An 18,659-nucleotide genomic window follows, 5' to 3' on the forward strand; every position below is an offset into this window, starting at 1 on the left:
GTGGTTAGCACGGTCGCCTCACACCTAAGGGTTCCTGGTTTGAATCCCGGCTGGGGCCCTTCTGTGTGGAGCATGTTGTCCCCGTGTGTGCGTGGGTTTTCTCCGGGTTCTCCGGTTTCCTCCCACAGTCCAAAGACGTGCAGGTGTTCGGTTCATTGATGACTCTAAATCACCCGTAGGTGTGAATGGGTGTCTGTCTCTGTTCGTCTCTATGTGCCCTGTGATAGACTGGCGTCCTGTCCAGGGTGGACCCCGTCTCACGCCCGATGTCAGCTGGGATCGGCTCCAGCACCCCCACGACCCCGACAGGGACAAGAGGCTGAAGATGAATGGATATACCCAAAAACACCCCGTAGAGTACGGTGGACTCATGGACTTTGACTGTAATTTGTCCTTGTGTTAGCTTCCTGCTAGCATTAGCCTGAGCAGACGGTGGTGGGGGTCGTTTCCCTTTAGCTAGTTAGCCAGCTAGCTCGCACAGCTACATAACAGTGGTTGGACCTGTGTGTCCCTCGCCTTTCTCTCTGTCGGCGCAGCGAGTCGATCCACAGCACCACTCCCATGCTAGCCGGCTTTGTAGTTAGCAAAGCTGCGATGCTAGCACTCGGCAAACCCCCACGATGTTGTCGTCCTTCGGGACAAGCTTTCGGGGCTGTGCTTCCGGGATGGCGCTTTCGGGGCTGCGCTTCCTGGACGGCACTTCGCTCGTCTTCCAGGGATGGCTAGCCGAAATAGGCTAGCTCGCTAACTGCAGAAACAAACTGAGCATCGCCTTCGCGGGAAAAAAAGCGTCACACATCTACGCAGTGCAATAAGGCGGCGGTGTTTGATCCGTCTTCTCTGCGGTGCGAGTATCTTATTCCACGGGTCTGTATGTTGGTGCTAAGGGCGTCAATCAAGAGGGAGGGGAGCAGGGGCGGAGCTTAGCGAGCATCCAGACCACGGGTGTAGATCCAGACGGCCAGCAGAAGATGTGTAAACTGCAGCTAACCCCTCCTTTCCTTCCTTCCTTCAGTGTGTCAGGGGATGAGTAACCACCTGACCATGCTGGGGACTCGCGACCATCACTACGACAACATGGTGAGAATGTACAGCAACTGCTCCGTGGTGCTGGAGAACCTGGAGGTCACGTACACGCAGGAGCACCAGGACCTGTCCTTCCTCCAGGTGCGTCTGCAGAGCTAACGCTAACGTTAGCGGCTTTCCATGAAGCTAAAGTCGTGTTGTTTTACTGTCAGAGTGACATTTTCCTTCCTGTGGAGCTGCAGATGTGAAACTCTCTCTGTGTTGTGAGTCGAGGGCGCTCTGACATCTGTGCGCTGATGAAAGCTGCAGAAGAAGAACACGGGGAGAGAATCAGGGGGTTTTATTTTGAAAGAGCTGCAGTGAAGCAGGTCAGAGCTCACAGCTGCACGCTCAGGGAACTCCTACGCAACGGCGTATTTCATGGGAAACGCTCTCAAGAGATGGTTATCCGTTTAAAAAGAGACGACAGTGCAGCTTTTTAAACTTTAAACAAACCATTCAACCATTTAAACAATAAGTAAAGATGTAAGGGCGCCCTCCCACTGTGCCTCCGTACCGTGCCCCAGCACGTGTCACGGCTAAAGTCTGGTTCCTTTGACCAGTGTGAGTGCAACCGTACCACGTCTAGGAGCGGCACGCTTGCCGTCCACGGTCCGTTTGGGAGAGGTGGGCTTTAGTAAAGCACGTTTGCACGTGTACGAGCACGAGCGTGCGCACGAGCACGAGGCCTACGGCGGTTCTGAGGTCATTTCCTGTGCGCCTGTTGGGACGTAGAGAAAAGAAGGAGGGACCATGCGCGGACATTTCAAACAATGGCGGTGAAAGGTTCACGTTGGTGTGATGCGGAGGTGGAGTGTTTACTGCAGATTTGGTCGATGAAAAGATTCAAAAACAGTCGACGAGACGCACAAAAACTCCGAGGTCTACGGAAAGATCTGGAAACAAAGCCACGCATCGCCATGACGTCATCAATGCGTGTGACGTGTTACGGCGTGATGACGTATAGGCAGCAAGAAGCATTCTCCAAATCCAAATTCTTAAAATGTCTTCCTTTCCTCAGTCCATCCAGGAAGTGGGCGGCTACGTGCTGATCGCCATGAACGAGCTCGCCGTCGTCCCGTTGGTGAACCTGAAGCTGATCCGAGGCCAGAACCTCTACGAGAACCAGTTCGCTCTGCTGGTGATGTCCAACTACAACAGGAACTACTCGTCTGCCACGCTCAACTACACCAGCGGCCTGAGGCAGCTGCAGCTCAGCAGCCTGACGGGTACACACACACACACACATGCACACGCACACACACACACACACACACACACACAGAGACACACACACACACACAGAGACACACACACACACGCACACACACACACAGAGACACATAGACACACACACACGCACACACAGAGACACACACACACACACACACACACACACAGAGACACACAGAGACACACACACACACACACACACAAGCTCACACCCTTGGACTTACTGTACGTATAAGGGTACCGTAGTTTTTATTTGATTGGAGGTTAAAGTTTATGAATAATTAGGGGCGTGGCCTCTTGAGTGACAGCTAGCCTCTGGCCCTCACTTCTCCTCGGAGGTCAACGTCAGCCAGATGGACGTACGCCCCTCCCCCCAACGTCACATACATGCCCTTTTTTGGTCAGAGGAGGAGGCGGAGTCAGAGTCTGACAAGATGGCGGCAGAATTACCTGAAATATCAAAAAGTATTAGAACCAGACCAGAGCCGGACCAGAACCAGACCAGAGCTGGACCAGCATAAACCGTGGATCTGAACCTTTTCTTCTGGTCTGGGGTCCGAGGGTTCAGGTGGACCCATGAAGACCATGGGTTTGGGATTACGGAGCTCCAGGGTCAGGGGTTCAGGGGCCCCTCAGAGAACCCAGAGCCGGGTGGAGCTCCAGGGGGCGGTACCACGGCAGGTTGTGTCCTTTAAATATGTCGTTACTCTACTTTCACTTGTTGTTCTGCTTCCTCCCACGTGGACGCCGCCGCCTCGCTCACCGTGCTGGCGGCGTGCCACGGCGGGCGGAGCGGGAGCAGTTTGCACGGCGTTTAAAAAACTCGTCAGTCAACAGCAGATTTAGCTCTGACAGCAGGGAACACACCGCACCCGTACGAGCGCTGGATGATGACGTAGAGGTTTGTCAGACGAGACGCAGCAGAACTGGACTTAAAGGGTTTCGTGTCTCGTGGCTCGGGTGACGGAGGACGTGTAGGAACATGCACGTGCACACACACACACACACACACGCACACACACGCACACGCACACGCACACACACACACACGAAAGGATGTCAACACGCTAAGAAATGTGGTCTGTGGATTTATGAAAAATGTGTTTAAAGGATCCTGGATCAGGTCTCAGGGGCAGCAGCTCCAGCCTCTGATCCTGGATCAGGTCGCGGGGGCAGCAGCTCCAGCCTCTGATCCTGGATCAGGTCTCAGGAGCAGCAGCTCCAGCCTCTGATCCTGGATCAGGTCGCGGGGGCAGCAGCTCCAGCCTCTGGTCCTGGATCAGGTCTCAGGAGCAGCAGCTCCAGCCTCTGATCCTGGATCAGGTCTCAGGGGCAGCAGCTCCAGCCTCTGGTCCTGGATCAGGTCTCAGGGGCAGCAGCTCCAGCCTCTGGTCCTGGATCAGGTCTCAGGCGCAGCAGCTCCAGCCTCTGAACCCGGATCAGGTCTCAGGGGCAGCAGCTCCAGCCTCTGATCCTGGATCAGGTCTCAGGGGCAGCAGCTCCAGCCTCTGATCCTGGATCAGGTCTCAGGGGCAGCAGCTCCAGCCTCTGATCCTGGATCAGGTCTCAGGGGCAGCAGCTCCAGCAGGGGACCCCAAACTTCCCTTTCCCGGGCCACATTAACCAGCTCTAACTGGGGGATCCTGAGGCGTTCCCAGGCCAGTGTGGAGATCTAATCTCTCCACCTGGTCCTGGGTCTTCCCCGAGGCCTCCTCCCAGCTGGACGTGCCTGGAACACCTCCCTAGGGAGGCGCCCAGGGTTCATCCAGACCAGATGATCCTGAACCACCTCAACTGGCCCCTAAATCTAAATCTTCTCCGTGCAGAGATCCTGAAAGGAGGGGTGAAGATGACCCACAATCCCTTGCTGTGCCACGTTGAGAGCATCCAGTGGTGGGACATCCTGGACAAAGACAGCGGCCCCAGCATGATCTTCAAGACGGACGCCTTCACGCGTGCATGTGCGTACGGTAACGAGGGCGGTCGTCAGGCGGGGATCGACCTGCAGCGAGTGACCGAGTAAACATGTGTGTGTTTCAGGTGAGAAGTGCGACCCAGGCTGTGTGAACGGCTCGTGTTGGGCGGCAGGACCGGACCACTGCCAGAGATGTAAACACACACTCTCACACACACACACACACACACACACACACACACACACACACACACGCACACACACACACACACAAAGACCACAAAAAGACACAAAACGACACAAAAAGACACAAAACAATAGACAAAGACACACAAAGACAGACACAGACACACTGGGTGCTGTCTTCTTGTGCTCTTGCTGTTATTGTGTTGCATGCATTCTGTGTTTGTGCGTCTGCTTTGCATGCTGTTGTGACACACACAGACACACACAAAGACACGAAAACAACCAGAAAAAGACACAAAAAGACACAAAACGACACAAAAAGACACAAAACGACAACATAAATAAGTACTTTTATTATATTTTGAATACTTCAGAACATTGATGAACAAGTCGTCTGTAACTTCTCTCCTGCACAGATGCAGTTTGTTTTCACTGTGTGTGTGTGTGTGTGTGTGTGTGTGTGTGTGTGTGTGTGTGTGTGTGTGTGTGTGTGTGTCTCTTCCAGTCACCAAGCTGCAGTGTGCGGAGCAGTGCAGCAGGAGGTGCCGCGGTCCGAAACCCATTGACTGCTGTAACGAGCACTGTGCAGCCGGCTGCTCTGGACCTCGAGCCACCGACTGCCTGGTCAGAGTCTGTGTGTGTGTGTGTGTGTGTGTGTGTGTGTGTGTGTGTGTGTGTGTGTGTGTGTGTGTGTGTGTGTGTGTGTGTCCGTGGCTGCAACACGTGCTGCAGCGTTACCCTGATACACCGCTGTGGCCCGTGTGCATCAGGCAAACAAAGTCCCTCCCCCTCCTTCTGTCTGTGACCGTTTTCTCTGTCGGTCTTTGGCGTTTAGAGCGAGTCCTTTAAAACCGTCCTCTCATTACGGACGGGGCCCAGAGACCTCAGGGCGCCCTCCCACTGTGCCTCCGTCCCGTGCCCCGTGCTTTAGGGTCCTTGTCCCCCCCTCCAGGCCCGTTTGTACTCACACTACCTGGGCCTCGGAGAATGCTTCTTGCTGCCTATACGTCATCACGCCGTAACACGTCACACGCATTGATGACGTCATGGCGATGCGTGGCTTTGTTTCCAGATCTTTCCGTAGACCTCGGAGTTTTTGTGCGTCTTGTCGACTGTTTTTGAATCTTTTCATCGACCAAATCTGCAGTAAACACTCCACCTCCGCATCACACCAACGTGAACCTTTCACCGCCATTGTTTGAAATGTCCGCGCATGGTCCCTCCTTCTTTTTTCTACGTCCCAACAGGCGCACAGGAAATGACCTCAGAACCGCCGTAGGCCTCGTGCTCGTACACGTGCGCACGCTCGTGCTCGTACACGTGCAAACGTGCTTTACTAAAGCCCACCTCTCCCAAACGGGCCGTGGACGGCAAGCGTGCCGCTCCTAGACGTGGTACGGTTGCACTCACACTGGTCAAAGGAACCAGACTTTAGCCGTGACACGTGCTGGGGCACGGGACGGAGGCACAGTGGGAGGGCGCCCTAAGACTTACATGTCTCTAGACTCTAACTTAGGTACGTTAGACCCCATGTTGCTCATGATGTGTCGGACCTGTTCGCTCACTGCCGGCTCTATTCCGTGTGTTTGATTCCGACTTCTTCTTCTTGTTCTATGCAGAAAATAAAGCCGGTGTCTGTATTCCCTCTCCAGGCCTGCAGGGATTTTAACGACGACGGGACCTGTAAAGACGCTTGTCCTCCTCAGACGCGCTACGACCCCAAAACCCACCAGGTGGTCAACAACCCCAACGCCAAATTCACCTTCGGGGCGACCTGCGTCACAGCGTGCCCACGTAAGGACTTCAAACCCTCTCTCTTTAACTCAGTTTGTCACAGATACAATGATACAAACTGCCCTTCTGGAGCTTTCAGCGGACTCAAACCGTTCCAGGTGGGAGCAAAACGCAAAAACAACAAACCGGGGAGCGCACGCTTACGTGTAATCACTACGCCATACGTACTGAAAGAGGGTCGGTTCACACAAAGCTAAAGTGAAGTCAGATCAAATCAAATCTTCTCCGTAACATAGATCTCATAAACGGTGTCGATCCATTCGTCGATGGCGGGACGTTCCACTGTTAACCATTTCCTGGTGACACGTTTCTTGCTAGCTGCTAACATCATGACAGCCGACAGTGCGCCTTATAATCCGGTGCTCCTTATATATGGACCAATATTGAGCCACAACAGGTCTCAACTACGGTGAGCAGCCGCCGACTCGGGACCTTGTAGCGTCGACCTGATGGCAGCAAGTCAAAGGGATTGGTGCAGGGGGTTTGTGGGGTCCTGTGTGATGGTACTGACCGGGTGTACAGTTGTGGTGGGGGGGTTTGGGGAGAGCCAAGTATTTTGCCGGCCTGATGAACTATACGAGCAAGTTTTGATGGTGAGGGTGAGGGTGAGGTACCAGGCTGAGATACTGAAAGTACCGTATCTTCCGCACTATAAGTTGCACCTAAAAACCTTCAAATGTCTCAAAAGCCGACGGAAGTGACGCAAAAGGGACTTGTGTCTGCAGCTGGATGCTACAACAAGACGACCTCCCCTGACTGTTGTGTTGACGTTCCCTTTAGCGCAGCTCCATCTAATGGATGCAGAACGTGACCCCAGCCTCCACTGTAGCGTCTGTTCTATGCGGCGCCTTATAATGTGGTAAACACGGTACCTGACCGTCCCAAAAAATCGTGAATAAACCTTCTTATTTGACCCAAATCATCCTCGTAATTCACTCTAAATGCGTATTTTTGCAGGAATGATTGAAATGCTGCTTCTTCTTTGTTTGGGTCCAGATAATTACGTGGTGACAGACGGGTCGTGTGTTCGAACCTGCGGCGCTGGGATGTACGAGGTGGCGGAGAACGGAGTCCAGCGCTGCAAAGCGTGTGACGGTCCCTGTCCGAAAGGTAGAGAGACCTAAAGACACACAGAGAGAGAGAGAGAGAGAGAGAGAGAGAGAGAGAGGGACAGAGAGAGAGAGAGAGAGAGACACAGAGAGAGAGAGAGAGAGAGAGACAGAGAGAGAGAGAGAGAGAGAGAGAGAGAGAGACCTAAAGACACACAGAGAGAGAGAGAGAGAGAGAGAGAGAGACCTAAAGACACACAGAGAGAGAGAGAGAGAGAGAGAGAGACAGAGAGAGAGAGAGAGAGAGAGACAGAGAGAGAGAGAGAGAGAGAGAGAGACAGAGAGAGAGAGAGAGAGAGACCTAAAGACACAGAGAGAGAGAGAGAGAGAGAGAGAGAGAGAGACCTGAATGCTGAACTCATAACCCAACAGTCTTTCTCTGCATCCAGCTTGTGACGGCGTCGGCGTCGGCGCTCTGATCAACTCCATGGCCGTCAACGCCTCCAACATCGAATCCTTCAGGAACTGCACCAAGATCAACGGGGACGTCTCGCTCATCGAGACCTCCTTCATCGGGTGAGGAACTTCAACCTCTGATCTGGGGTCAGGTCTCAGGGGCAGCAGCTCCAGCCTCTGGTCCTGGATCAGGTCTCAGGGGCAGCAGCTCCAGCCTCTGATCCTGGATCAGGTCTCAGGGCAGCAGCTCCAGCCTCTGGTCCTGGATCAGGTCTCAGGGGCAGCAGCTCCAGCCTCTGATCCTGGATCAGGTCTCAGGGGCAGCAGCTCCAGCCTCTGATCCTGGATCAGGTCTCAGGGCAGCAGCTCCAGCCTCTGATCCTGGATCAGGTCTCAGGGGCAGCAGCTCCAGCAGGGGACCCCAAACTTCCCTTTCCCGGGCCACATTAACCAGCTCTAACTGGGGGATCCTGAGGCGTTCCCAGGCCAGTGTGGAGATCTAATCTCTCCACCTGGTCCTGGGTCTTCCCCGAGGCCTCCTCCCAGCTGGACGTGCCTGGAACACCTCCCTAGGGAGGCACCCAGGGTTCATCCTTACCAGATGATCCTGAACCACCTCAACTGGCTCCTTTCAACTCAAAGGAGCAGCGGCTCTACTCCGAGTTCCTCACGGATGCTGAACTTCTCCCCCTCTCTCTAAGGGAGACTCCAGACCCCCTCCTGAGGAAACACACTTCACACGCTTGGACCTGGACCTGGTTCTGTGGGTCCTGACCTGGACCTGGTTCTGTGGGTCCTGACCTGCACCTGGTTCTTTGGGTCCTGACCTGGACCTGGTTCTTTGGGTCCTGACCTGGACCTGGTTCTGTGGGTCCTGACCTGGACCTGGTTCTTTGGGTCCTGACCTGGACCTGGTTCTTTGGGTCCTGGCCTGGACCTGGTTCTTTGGGTCCTGGCCTGGACCTGGTTCTGTGGGTCCTGACCTGGACCTGGTTCTTTGGGTCCTGACCCAGCTTTCAGGACCACAGGTGAGGGTAGGAACCAGGACTGAGGGTAGAGCGACTGCAGCTCCGCCCCCGCTGCTCCATCGTCCCCTCACTCGTGAACCAGATCCCGAGGTCCTTGAAGTCCTTCACTTGGGGTCAGGACTCATTCCCGACCCGGACTAATTCAGTGGTGGTCTGGACCAGGTCTTCTGTGCAGTGAAGTTCTGCGATGACACTAAGGGTTTTTATGTCGTTGGCTCTTTCAGGGACGCTCACTACAGAATCCCGCCGATGGACCCGGGTAAGCTGGAGTACTTCAGGACCGTGAGGGAGATCACAGGTACGGAGAAGCTTCTCAGCGTTTCTCCTGCTTTGTCGGTTTTGTTGATCTGATCGAATAAGACGTTTAAAAGTTCGACTTCCTGCAGCCTTGGTATCGATTTTACTGAACGCTAACGTGTTTATCATCGTGTTTTTGGATTATTGTGTTAATGATCGTGTTTTTGGATTATCGTGTTTTTAGATTATCGTGTTTTTAGATTATAGTGTTTATGATCGTGTTTTTAGATTATCGCGTTTATGATCGTGTTTTTAGATTATCGTGTTTTTAGATTATCGTGTTTTTGGATTATCGTGTTTTTAGATTATCGTCTTTATGATCGTGTTTTAAGAATATCGCGTTTATGATCGTCTTTATGATCGTGTTTTTAGATTATCGTGTTTATGATCGTGTTTTTAGATTATCGCGTTTATGATCGTGTTTTTTAGATTATCGCGTTTATGATCGTGTTTATGATCGTGTTTTTAGATTATCGCGTTTATGATCGCGTTTATGATCGTGTTTTTAGATTATCGTGTTTATGATCGTGTTTCTAGATTATCGCGTTTATGATCGTGTTTATGATCGTGTTTCTAGATTATCGTGTTTATGATCGTGTTTTTAGATTATCGTGTTTATGATCGTGTTTTTAGATTATCGTGTTTATGATCGTGTTTTTAGATTATCGTCTTTATGATCGTGTTTTTAGATTATCGTGTTTATGATCGTGTTTATGGATTATCGTGTTTTTAGATTATCGTGTTTATAGATTATCGTGTTTATGATCGTGTTTCCGAGTGTCCTCTCTCCCGCTGAGAGGCGGGTGTTTGAACGCCACCACGCGTCGCTGTGATGACGACAAAGATTCACTTCCTGTCTCCAGGTTTCCTGCTGATCCAGTTTTGGCCGGAGAACCTGACGTCTCTGTCAGTGTTTGAGAACCTGGAGATCATCAGGGGACGGACAACACGCGCGTGAGTCATGATAACCAACGGCCCGCGGGTTCGACTCCGACCTGCGGCCCTTTCCTGCATGCCCCCCCCCCCCCCCCCCCATACCTCACCCTATTTCCTGTCTATCCTAAATCTTCCCTCTGCAGTCAGCACAGTTTTGCGGTGGTGAGGGCGAAGCACCTGCGCTGGCTCGGGCTGCGCTCTCTGAAGGAGGTGAGCGCCGGCCGGGTGATGATGAAGGACAACGCCGAGCTCTGCTACACGCGGCCCGAACAGTGGACCCGCCTCCTCAGATCCAGAGACCAGACGGTCAGCATGCGCAACAACGCCCCCCCTGACGTCTGCGGTGAGTTCCTGTTTCTGTCGTGGTCGTCACTGCGACGTAAACAGAGAAGGAAATAACCGTCTCGTCTCGCTCACACAGAACAACAGAATCGAACCTGTGACCCGGAGTGTACAGATGTGGGCTGCTGGGGTCCAGGTCCCAACATGTGTGTCTCCTGTCGGCATTTCAGCCGTAGGGGGCACTGCGTGGCGTTCTGTAACCTGCTGCAGGGGTGAGAGAGAGCTTCCAACCACAGCAGGGACTCGAACCTGTGACCGTTTTTACCTGATGATGTTTCTCATGTTGACAGCGAGCCCAGGGAGGTGCAGGAGAACAGCAGCTGTGTCGAGTGTCACCACGAGTGTCTGCTGAAGACCGGGGTCCCCACCTGCCTCGGACCGGTGAGTCCGGCTGCTGCCGCCGTTCAGACCCTCAGACCCTCAGACTCTCAGACTCTCAGACCCTCAGACTCTCAGACCCTCAGACTCTCAGACCCTCAGACCCTCAGACCCTCAGACTCTCAGACCCTCAGACCCTCAGACCCTCAGACTCTCAGACTCTCAGACCCTCAGACTCTCAGACCCTCAGACCCTCAGACTCTCAGACTCTCAGACCCTCAGACTCTCAGACCCTCAGACTCTCAGACCCTCAGACTCTCAGACTCTCAGACCCTCAGACTCTCAGACCCTCAAACCCTCAGACCCTCAGACTCTCAGACTCTCAGACCCTCAGACCCTCAGACTCTCAGACTCTCAGACCCTCAGACCCTCAGACTCTCAGACTCTCAGACCCTCAGACCCTCAGACTCTCAGACTCTCAGACCCTCAGACCCTCAGACTCTCAGACTCTCAGACCCTCAGACTCTCAGACCCTCAGACCCTCAGACTCTCAGACTCTCAGACCCTCAGACCCTCAGACTCTCAGACTCTCAGACCCTCAGACTCTCAGACTCTCAGACCCTCAGACTCTCAGTCTCTCAGACTCTCAGACCATTTTGTGTGAATGCCTTGTCCCCTGCAGGGTCCGGACCAATGTTCCCAGTGCGCCCACGTTAAAGACGGCCCGCACTGCGTGGCGCGCTGCCCCCACGGTGTTCTGGGAGACGGAGACACGCTGATCTGGAAATACCCCGACGGGACGGGTCAGTGCCAGTCCTGCCACCAGAACTGCACGCAGGGGTGAGTTGACACGGTGCTTCCTCGTGCAGAGCTCGTGAATGAACGAGGAAAGCGACTGAAGGTTGTTTCTCTGTGTCTGCAGGTGCTCCGGACCCGGACTGTCGGGATGCAACGGGTAAAAAACAGCTCTACCACCAGAGTTCACCGCGTGTTTGGTTTCATTATCGTCCACGGTGTGGAAATTTGTCTTTGGTCTCATGAAAGCAACAGCAGCAGCACGTACACGCAAACATCCTCAGGGCAATGAGCAGCACGGCAGCGGCAACGGCGATAAAGACGCACCAACGGGACACGGTTTCAGGGCTCCAGTGGCCTCAGGGACGAAGATCGGATCGTTTCTGTACCAAAAAACTTGCGTGTTGTCGTGAATCCATGAATATAAACAGGAAGTCTTCCTATAAATATGAAAACATGCCTCTAAAGTCCTCCCCTTGTATGCTAGCTCTCCATGAACACAGTGGCCCTCATTCATCAAACGAACCAAACGTGCGTACGACCATTTCCACGCAGTTTGGACGTGAGCGGGAGCTACGATCAGATCTGACGTCAGGTCTGAGGTCGTGTCGCACGTTTGAGCCTGTGGATCTGAAACTAACGAACAGACCTCAGCTGTCGTTAAGCAGAAGCGTCACATGTGAAGAACAGATCAAAACAGATTCTTAAAAACAATAAAAACAATAAAAACTGGGGTCGGAGCGACTGATCGTGCTCATGTGCGTCTGAAGGCAGCGTCCATGAATGATTACGCAATCATCAATCGCCAAAACTACCACTCGATACATGTGCAGGTGGTGTGTGACGCCAAGCTGTCGCTGTTAAACGTGGCGGTCAGGTGACCGGGGGGGGGGGGACGCGCGGCTGCAGGAAGGCGCACTGTTGACGGATTTTTCCCACAACAGAATTACAATAAGTGCGTTATTTAACTTCTCTAACGTGTTAGAATTTAATGGAAGTGAATAGAAACTTTAAGTGTGTTTAAATTTAATGATGACTGACTAATTTAAATGGGAGTCAATGACAATTTTACCAGATTTGAACAGAAGTGAATGGAAACTCGGACAATGTGCCTAAAAAAACTAACTTTAAAGTTATTTAAATGGGAATTTTAACACAACGTGCTGAATTTAAGTCTAAATGTGTTCTTCTATAATGTGCTCGAATTTAATGGAAGTTAATGAAAACTCTGACAGTGTGCTTAAACTAACTTTAAATAATTTAAATGGGAATTTTAACAGAACGTGCTAAATTTAACTTCTCTAACGTGTTAGAATTGAATGGAAGTGAATGGAAACTGAAGATATGTTTAAATTTAATGATGACTGACTAATTTAAATGGGAGTCAATGAGAATTTTACCAGATTTGAACAGAAGTGAATGGAAACTCTGACAGTTTGCTTAAACTCACTTTAAACAAATTTAAATGGGAATTTTAACACAACGTGCTAAATTTAGAAATGAATGGAAGTGAATAGAAACTGAAGATATGTTTAAGTTTAATGATGACTGGCTAATTTAAATGGGAGTCAATGAGAATTTTACCAGATTTGAACAGAAGTGAACGGAAACTGTCACATTGTGGCTAAATTTGATGTAAACTCATTTTAAATGGAAGTCAATGAGACTTCAGGGTAATGAAACACGTGTGTGTCCTCACAGTGTTTCCACACACTCCACGTTGGCGGTGTCCGTGGTCGGCGGGCTCTTGATCGCCGTCATCGTATCGTTGGTCGTCTTTGTGTTGCTGCGGCGACGGCGAATCAAGAGGAAGAGGACGCTGCGGCGCCTTCTGCAGGAGAGAGAGGTGGGAGAACGTCGACTACATGTCACAGGTGCATCGTGTAACGTGTGAAGTTAAGTTTAAGTTAGACAAATAAAATAATCGCGTGTGTTGCAGCTGGTGGAGCCGTTGACTCCGAGCGGCGAAGCCCCGAATCAGGCGCTGCTGAGGATCCTGAAGGAGACGGAGTTCAAGAAAATCCGGGTGCTCGGCTCCGGGGCCTTCGGGACCGTCTTCAAGGTAAGAGTATTTATACTCTCAGCTCCAGACTCTGGTCCTGGATCAGGTCTCAGGGGCAGCAGCTCCAGCCTCTGATCCTGGATCAGGTCTCAGGGGCAGCAGCTCCAGCCTCTGATCCTGGATCAGGTCTCAGGGGCAGCAGCTCCAGCCTCTGATCCTGGATCAGGTCTCAGGGGCAGCAGCTCCAGCCTCTGATCCTGGATCAGGTCTCAGGGGCAGCAGCTCCAGACTCTGGTCCTGGATCAGGTCTCAGGGGCAGCAGCTCCAGCCTCTGATCCTGGATCAGGTCTCAGGGGCAGCAGCTCCAGCCTCTGGTCCTGGATCAGGTCTCAGGGGCAGCAGCTCCAGCCTCTGATCCTGGATCAGGTCTCAGGGGCAGCAGCTCCAGCCTCTGATCCTGGATCAGGTCTCAGGGGCAGCAGCTCCAGCAGGGGACCCCAAACTTCCCTTTCCCGGGCCACATTAACCAGCTCTAACTGGGGGATCCTGAGGTGTTCCCAGGCCAGTGTGGAGATCTAATCTCTCCACCTGGTCCTGGGTCTTCCCCGAGGCCTCCTCCCAGCTGGACGTGCCTGGAACACCTCCCTAGGGAGGCGCCCAGGGTTCATCCAGACCAGATGATCCTGAACCACCTCAACTGGCTCCTTTCAACACAAAGGAGCAGCGGCTCTACTCCGAGTTCCTCACGGATGCTGAACTTCTCCCCCTCTCTCTAAGGGAGACTCCAGACCCCCTCCTGAGGAAACACAGTTCACACGCTTGGACCTGGACCTGGTTCTTTGGGTCCTGACCTGGACCTGGTTCTTTGGGTCCTGACCTGGACCTGGATCTGTGGGTCCTGACCTGGACCTGGTTCTTTGGGTCCTGACCTGGACCTGGTTCTTTGGGTCCTGACTTGGACCTGGTTCTTTGGGTCCTGACCTGGACCTGGTTCTTTGGGTCCTGACCTGGACCTGGTTCTTTGGGTCCTGACCCAGCTTTCAGGACCACAGGTGAGGGTAGGAACCAGGACTGAGGGTAGAGCGACTGCAGCTCCGCCCCCGCTGCTCCATCGTCCCCTCACTCGTGAACCAGATCCCGAGGTCCTTGAAGTCCTTCACTTGGGGTCAGGACTCGTTCCAGACCCGGAGGAACAATCCAGCGGTTTCCTGCTGAGAGCCACGGCCTCAGATCCAGAGGTGCTGATCCTGTCACGTATTATTGGACGGGTTGATGGTTCCCAGGTGCTCATCTGGCGCCACCATCAGGTCAAACAGCGTCAATCTTAACTCTTTACACCAACTTCAGCATAAAGTAACTTCTGGAGACTCTGTTGCCTTCATTATTTCACACGTTTGCACATTTCCATCACTGTATTGAACGTTATGAACGTGTTTTATTAGGGTCTGTGGATCCCTGAGGGGGAGAACGTGCGGATCCCCGTAGCCATCAAAGTCCTCCGCGAAGCCACGTCGCCTAAAGCCAACACAGAAATCCTGGATGTGAGTGTCTGAGTCTTTGTTTCAGCTCCTCGCTCCTCTTCTTTCATGGTTTTCCAGTTCCCCTTCTCTTCCTCTTCTTTCCTGCTTGTTTTCTCCTCTTTCTTTTATATTTATATGTTATTATTTTGCAAAATCACGCCGACAAACGACGTCATTCTTGCCTTTAAACGTGGATATTCGATGTTGGGAATCACTTATTTTCAGGTTTCACGTCTTGATGAACGTGCAAATGATTAATTTGAGTGAAGAAAATAAGAGATTAAAGGTTATGAATCTATTAATTGGTCAAAATAAGTATATTGTGTATGGATTTAGAGATGGATCCCCACTAAAGACAAACCCAGGGCTCAGCTCCTTAGTTTCCTTGCTTTGAAATTGTTCTTTTCTCTGGTTTATCGTCTTCGTCTGCTGCGTTTTGTTGCACGTGTGTACATTTTTCTTTATTGTTCTTGTTTAAAGTTTGTTTTTATTCAAAATTCAATCAAGTTTTAACCGTAAAAACTTTTTCATTTATTTGAAATAAACTGCAGAAAAACACCTCACTGTCCGGCAGTGATTGTGGACTTTGTGCGGTTTATTGGACGTGTTTCAACACTAACATTCGTGTGTGTGCGTGTGTGTGTGTGTAGGAGGCGTACGTGATGGCGAGCGTGGATCACCCTCACGTGTGTCGTCTGCTGGGGATCTGCCTGACGTCGTCGGTCCAGCTGGTGACTCAGCTGATGCAGTACGGCTGCCTGCTGGACTACGTGCGACACCACAGGGAGAACATCGGGGCCCAGTGGCTGCTGAACTGGTGTGTCCAGATCGCCAAGGTGAGCCGGGTCTCTGCTCATCTTCAGCCACGTATCCGGGGTCGGTCCTCAGGGGCAGCAGCTTTAGCAGGGGACCCCAAACTTCCCTTTCCCGGGCCACGTTAACCAGCTCTAACTGGGGGATCCTGAGGCGTTCCCAGGCCAGTGTGGAGATCTAATCTCTCCACCTGGTCCTGGGTCTTCCCCGAGGCCTCCTCCCAGCTGGACGTGCCTGGAACACCTCCCTAGGGAGGCGCCCAGGGTTCATCCTTACCAGATGATCCTGAACCACCTCAACTGGCTCCTTTCAACACAAAGGAGCAGCGGCTCTACTCCGAGTTCCTCACGGATGCTGAACTTCTCCCCCTCTCTCTAAGGGAGACTCCAGACCCCCTCCTGAGGAAACACATTTCAGACGCTTGGACCTGGACCTGGTTCTTTGGGTCCTGACCTGGACCTGGTTCTTTGGGTCCTGACCTGGACCTGGTTCTTTGGGTCCTGACCTGGACCTGGTTCTTTGGGTCCTGACCTGGACCTGGTTCTTTGGGTCCTGACCTGGACCTGGTTCTTTGGGTCCTGACCTGGACCTGGTTCTTTGGGTCCTGACCCAGCTTTCATGACCACAGGTGAGGGTAGGAACCAGGACTGAGCGGTAGATCCAGAGCTTTGCCTCCCTGTCCTCAGATGGCCTCAGATTCAGAGGTGCTGATCCTCATCCCGGCCGTTTCACACTCGGCTGTGAACCGATCCAATGAGTGCTGAAGGTCACTGACCCACGACGCCATCAGGACCACATCATCCGCAAAAAGCAGAGACCAGATCCTCAGCCCACCGAACTGCAGCCCCTCTCCACCACGACTACACCTCGATATCCTGTCCATGGTAAATCGTCTCCGTAGATCTTCTACACACCGGCAGCCGTTTACTCATGAGCTCATGTCTGTGTTTACATTTTAATTAAGCAGGAAATCTGCGCCTGAGGCCTCAGCTGCCTGCTGCGCCCTGTAAGCCTGCAGAGGCCCATTAGCCTGAACACAGCAGGTGCTAATCTGTTCAGGCTCCGCTCTGAGTCTCACTTGGATTTTTCAAAGTGCTGGGAAAATCACAAACAACGAGGTCAGGAGCTCAGTGGAGAGTCTGCGTGTGTGCGCAGCGTTAAGATGCCAGTTATCAGACCTGTGAGTCCTGACGGGCGTAAAGCTCCGGATTAGTGGAATCTGCGTCCGACAAACTTCTGCAACTTAACAAAACCGACGATCCGACATGAGAAAGGAGTCAGGGTTCAGACTTCCGTGTGAACAACCGAGTGAAACGCTACGAACGTCTTCCAGGACAAAAAGGAGTCTCTGACAATGTTTGAGCTATAAAGTATAAAAACTGACTGACTGGGTGTCATCAGAGTCCCTATCCACACCTACGAGACGCGCTGACGTCATCACTGCCACGACTGTGCAGGTGTCAACAGCTTCTGTCAGTTACGTTACGAGTGTTGCGTATAAAATAAACCAAAAGCTACACGATCCAAACACGTTCCAGCAGGAGAGGGATCTGAAACGACCTAACCGAGCTCCATCACCTTCGTTTGAATCCACAACGGGACGCCCAGAGCGTTAAAAGGCGGCGCCTGAATGAGCTAACGCCGAGTGCACCATGTGAATAGATGGTAACGGCCTTCTGAGCCAAAGCTACGAGGCGGATATTCAGTGGTTAAGACCATTTAATGGAGGGGTAACATTTTAAACAGGTGATTAAAACGCGTCATCATGGTGCTACACTGGCCTTCATGGTGCTACGCTTCTGGTCACCATGTTTGTTGAGTGATACAGCAACGAGACAGCGATACAGACTGTGAATGCTAACTCATGCTAACCCTCACCCATTCAAACCTGTGTGTGTGTGTGTGCAGGGGATGAACTACCTGGAGGAGCGTCACCTGGTGCATCGAGACCTGGCGGCGAGGAACGTCCTGGTGAAAACTCCCAACCACGTCAAGATCACTGACTTCGGCCTCGCCAAGCTGCTGACAGCCGACGAGAAGGCGTACCACGCCGACGGAGGAAAGGTGCGTTCATATATACACAACTTTGTCATCGCTACACAGGTGACGCACGAGAAACGCTGTTTTCCAACGATGATGTTGATTGTTTGGGTTTTAAACGCGTCTCCCGTAGTCAGTCCGTTTGTCTCTCTCTCTCTGCAGGTTCCCATTAAGTGGATGGCGTTGGAGTCAATCCTCCAGTGGACCTACACGCACCAGAGTGACGTCTGGAGCTACGGTGAGTTAACAGAGGTCAGCGCCCGAGGTCACGTGTGATTTAAGAAAACCTGAGTCAGACTTCGACGAGGTGGGGAACCAACGCGTCACTTCTGTTCGCAAAGTCCAAATGCGTCGTTTCTGATTGGTGGACTTTAGAAAGTGCATTTCCAGTGAAGAATTTCGCTGTGACCTCGGTGCACGGGCAATATCCCAACACTACAGGTGGCATCCATGTAAACGATGTTTCAACGCACGCAGACGACACACTGGAGTTCGCTGCTGAAAGAACGCGTCTTCAAATGTGGTCGGCGTGATCGGCTCTCAAGGACATGCACACCTTAGATTTGTCTACGCGGTCCGTCGTTCTTAAAAAGTTCCCTTTTCCACTGGTCCTGGTCCTGGTCCTGTTCCTGGTCCTGTTCCTGGTCCTGGATCCTAAATGTGTGCGTCCACAGAAACCAGGTGCAGCGACTCCAAACGCTGTAGTACCCATGCCAGGCCTGGAGGTGGCGCTGTAACTGCCACAGAAACACACCAACACCGGAGAAGAAGAGACGGGGAGACGCTGTGGAGAATCCAAACACCGGAGAGTTCCTCTCCAAATCCTCCTCCATCCTAGAGACGAACGTGTCCCTGGTTCTGGTCTTAGTG

The 18,659-nt window shown here is 52.4% G+C and overlaps 1 protein-coding gene across 4 annotated transcripts in view; it reads left to right on the forward strand.

The window, feature by feature from the left end:
* The window catches only part of LOC310963578 (melanoma receptor tyrosine-protein kinase-like), a 41,805-nt gene that overhangs the window by 17,364 nt on the left and 5,782 nt on the right, over positions 1 to 18,659 (forward strand). For 2 of the 4 annotated variants that reach the window (XM_083936447.1, XM_083936449.1), the window contains exons 2-22: positions 1,016 to 1,167; positions 2,087 to 2,294; positions 4,125 to 4,259; positions 4,339 to 4,407; positions 4,905 to 5,023; positions 6,052 to 6,193; positions 7,190 to 7,303; positions 7,692 to 7,818; positions 8,951 to 9,024; positions 9,887 to 9,977; positions 10,103 to 10,302; positions 10,381 to 10,513; positions 10,592 to 10,682; positions 11,302 to 11,459; positions 11,542 to 11,574; positions 13,116 to 13,260; positions 13,354 to 13,476; positions 14,859 to 14,957; positions 15,587 to 15,772; positions 17,658 to 17,813; positions 17,952 to 18,027. In XM_083936447.1, the coding sequence (XP_083792573.1) occupies positions 1,016 to 1,167; positions 2,087 to 2,294; positions 4,125 to 4,259; positions 4,339 to 4,407; positions 4,905 to 5,023; positions 6,052 to 6,193; positions 7,190 to 7,303; positions 7,692 to 7,818; positions 8,951 to 9,024; positions 9,887 to 9,977; positions 10,103 to 10,302; positions 10,381 to 10,513; positions 10,592 to 10,682; positions 11,302 to 11,459; positions 11,542 to 11,574; positions 13,116 to 13,260; positions 13,354 to 13,476; positions 14,859 to 14,957; positions 15,587 to 15,772; positions 17,658 to 17,813; positions 17,952 to 18,027 (2,631 nt within the window). The remainder of the gene's footprint in view (positions 1 to 1,015; positions 1,168 to 2,086; positions 2,295 to 4,124; positions 4,260 to 4,338; positions 4,408 to 4,904; positions 5,024 to 6,051; positions 6,194 to 7,189; positions 7,304 to 7,691; positions 7,819 to 8,950; positions 9,025 to 9,886; positions 9,978 to 10,102; positions 10,303 to 10,380; positions 10,514 to 10,591; positions 10,683 to 11,301; positions 11,460 to 11,541; positions 11,575 to 13,115; positions 13,261 to 13,353; positions 13,477 to 14,858; positions 14,958 to 15,586; positions 15,773 to 17,657; positions 17,814 to 17,951; positions 18,028 to 18,659) is intronic. The other 2 variants (XM_083936448.1, XM_083936450.1) reach the window with 2 other exon arrangements.

This window comes from Echiichthys vipera (assembly GCF_963691815.1).
Source record: "Echiichthys vipera genome assembly, chromosome: 21".
Classification (NCBI taxonomy): domain Eukaryota; kingdom Metazoa; phylum Chordata; class Actinopteri; order Perciformes; family Trachinidae; genus Echiichthys; species Echiichthys vipera.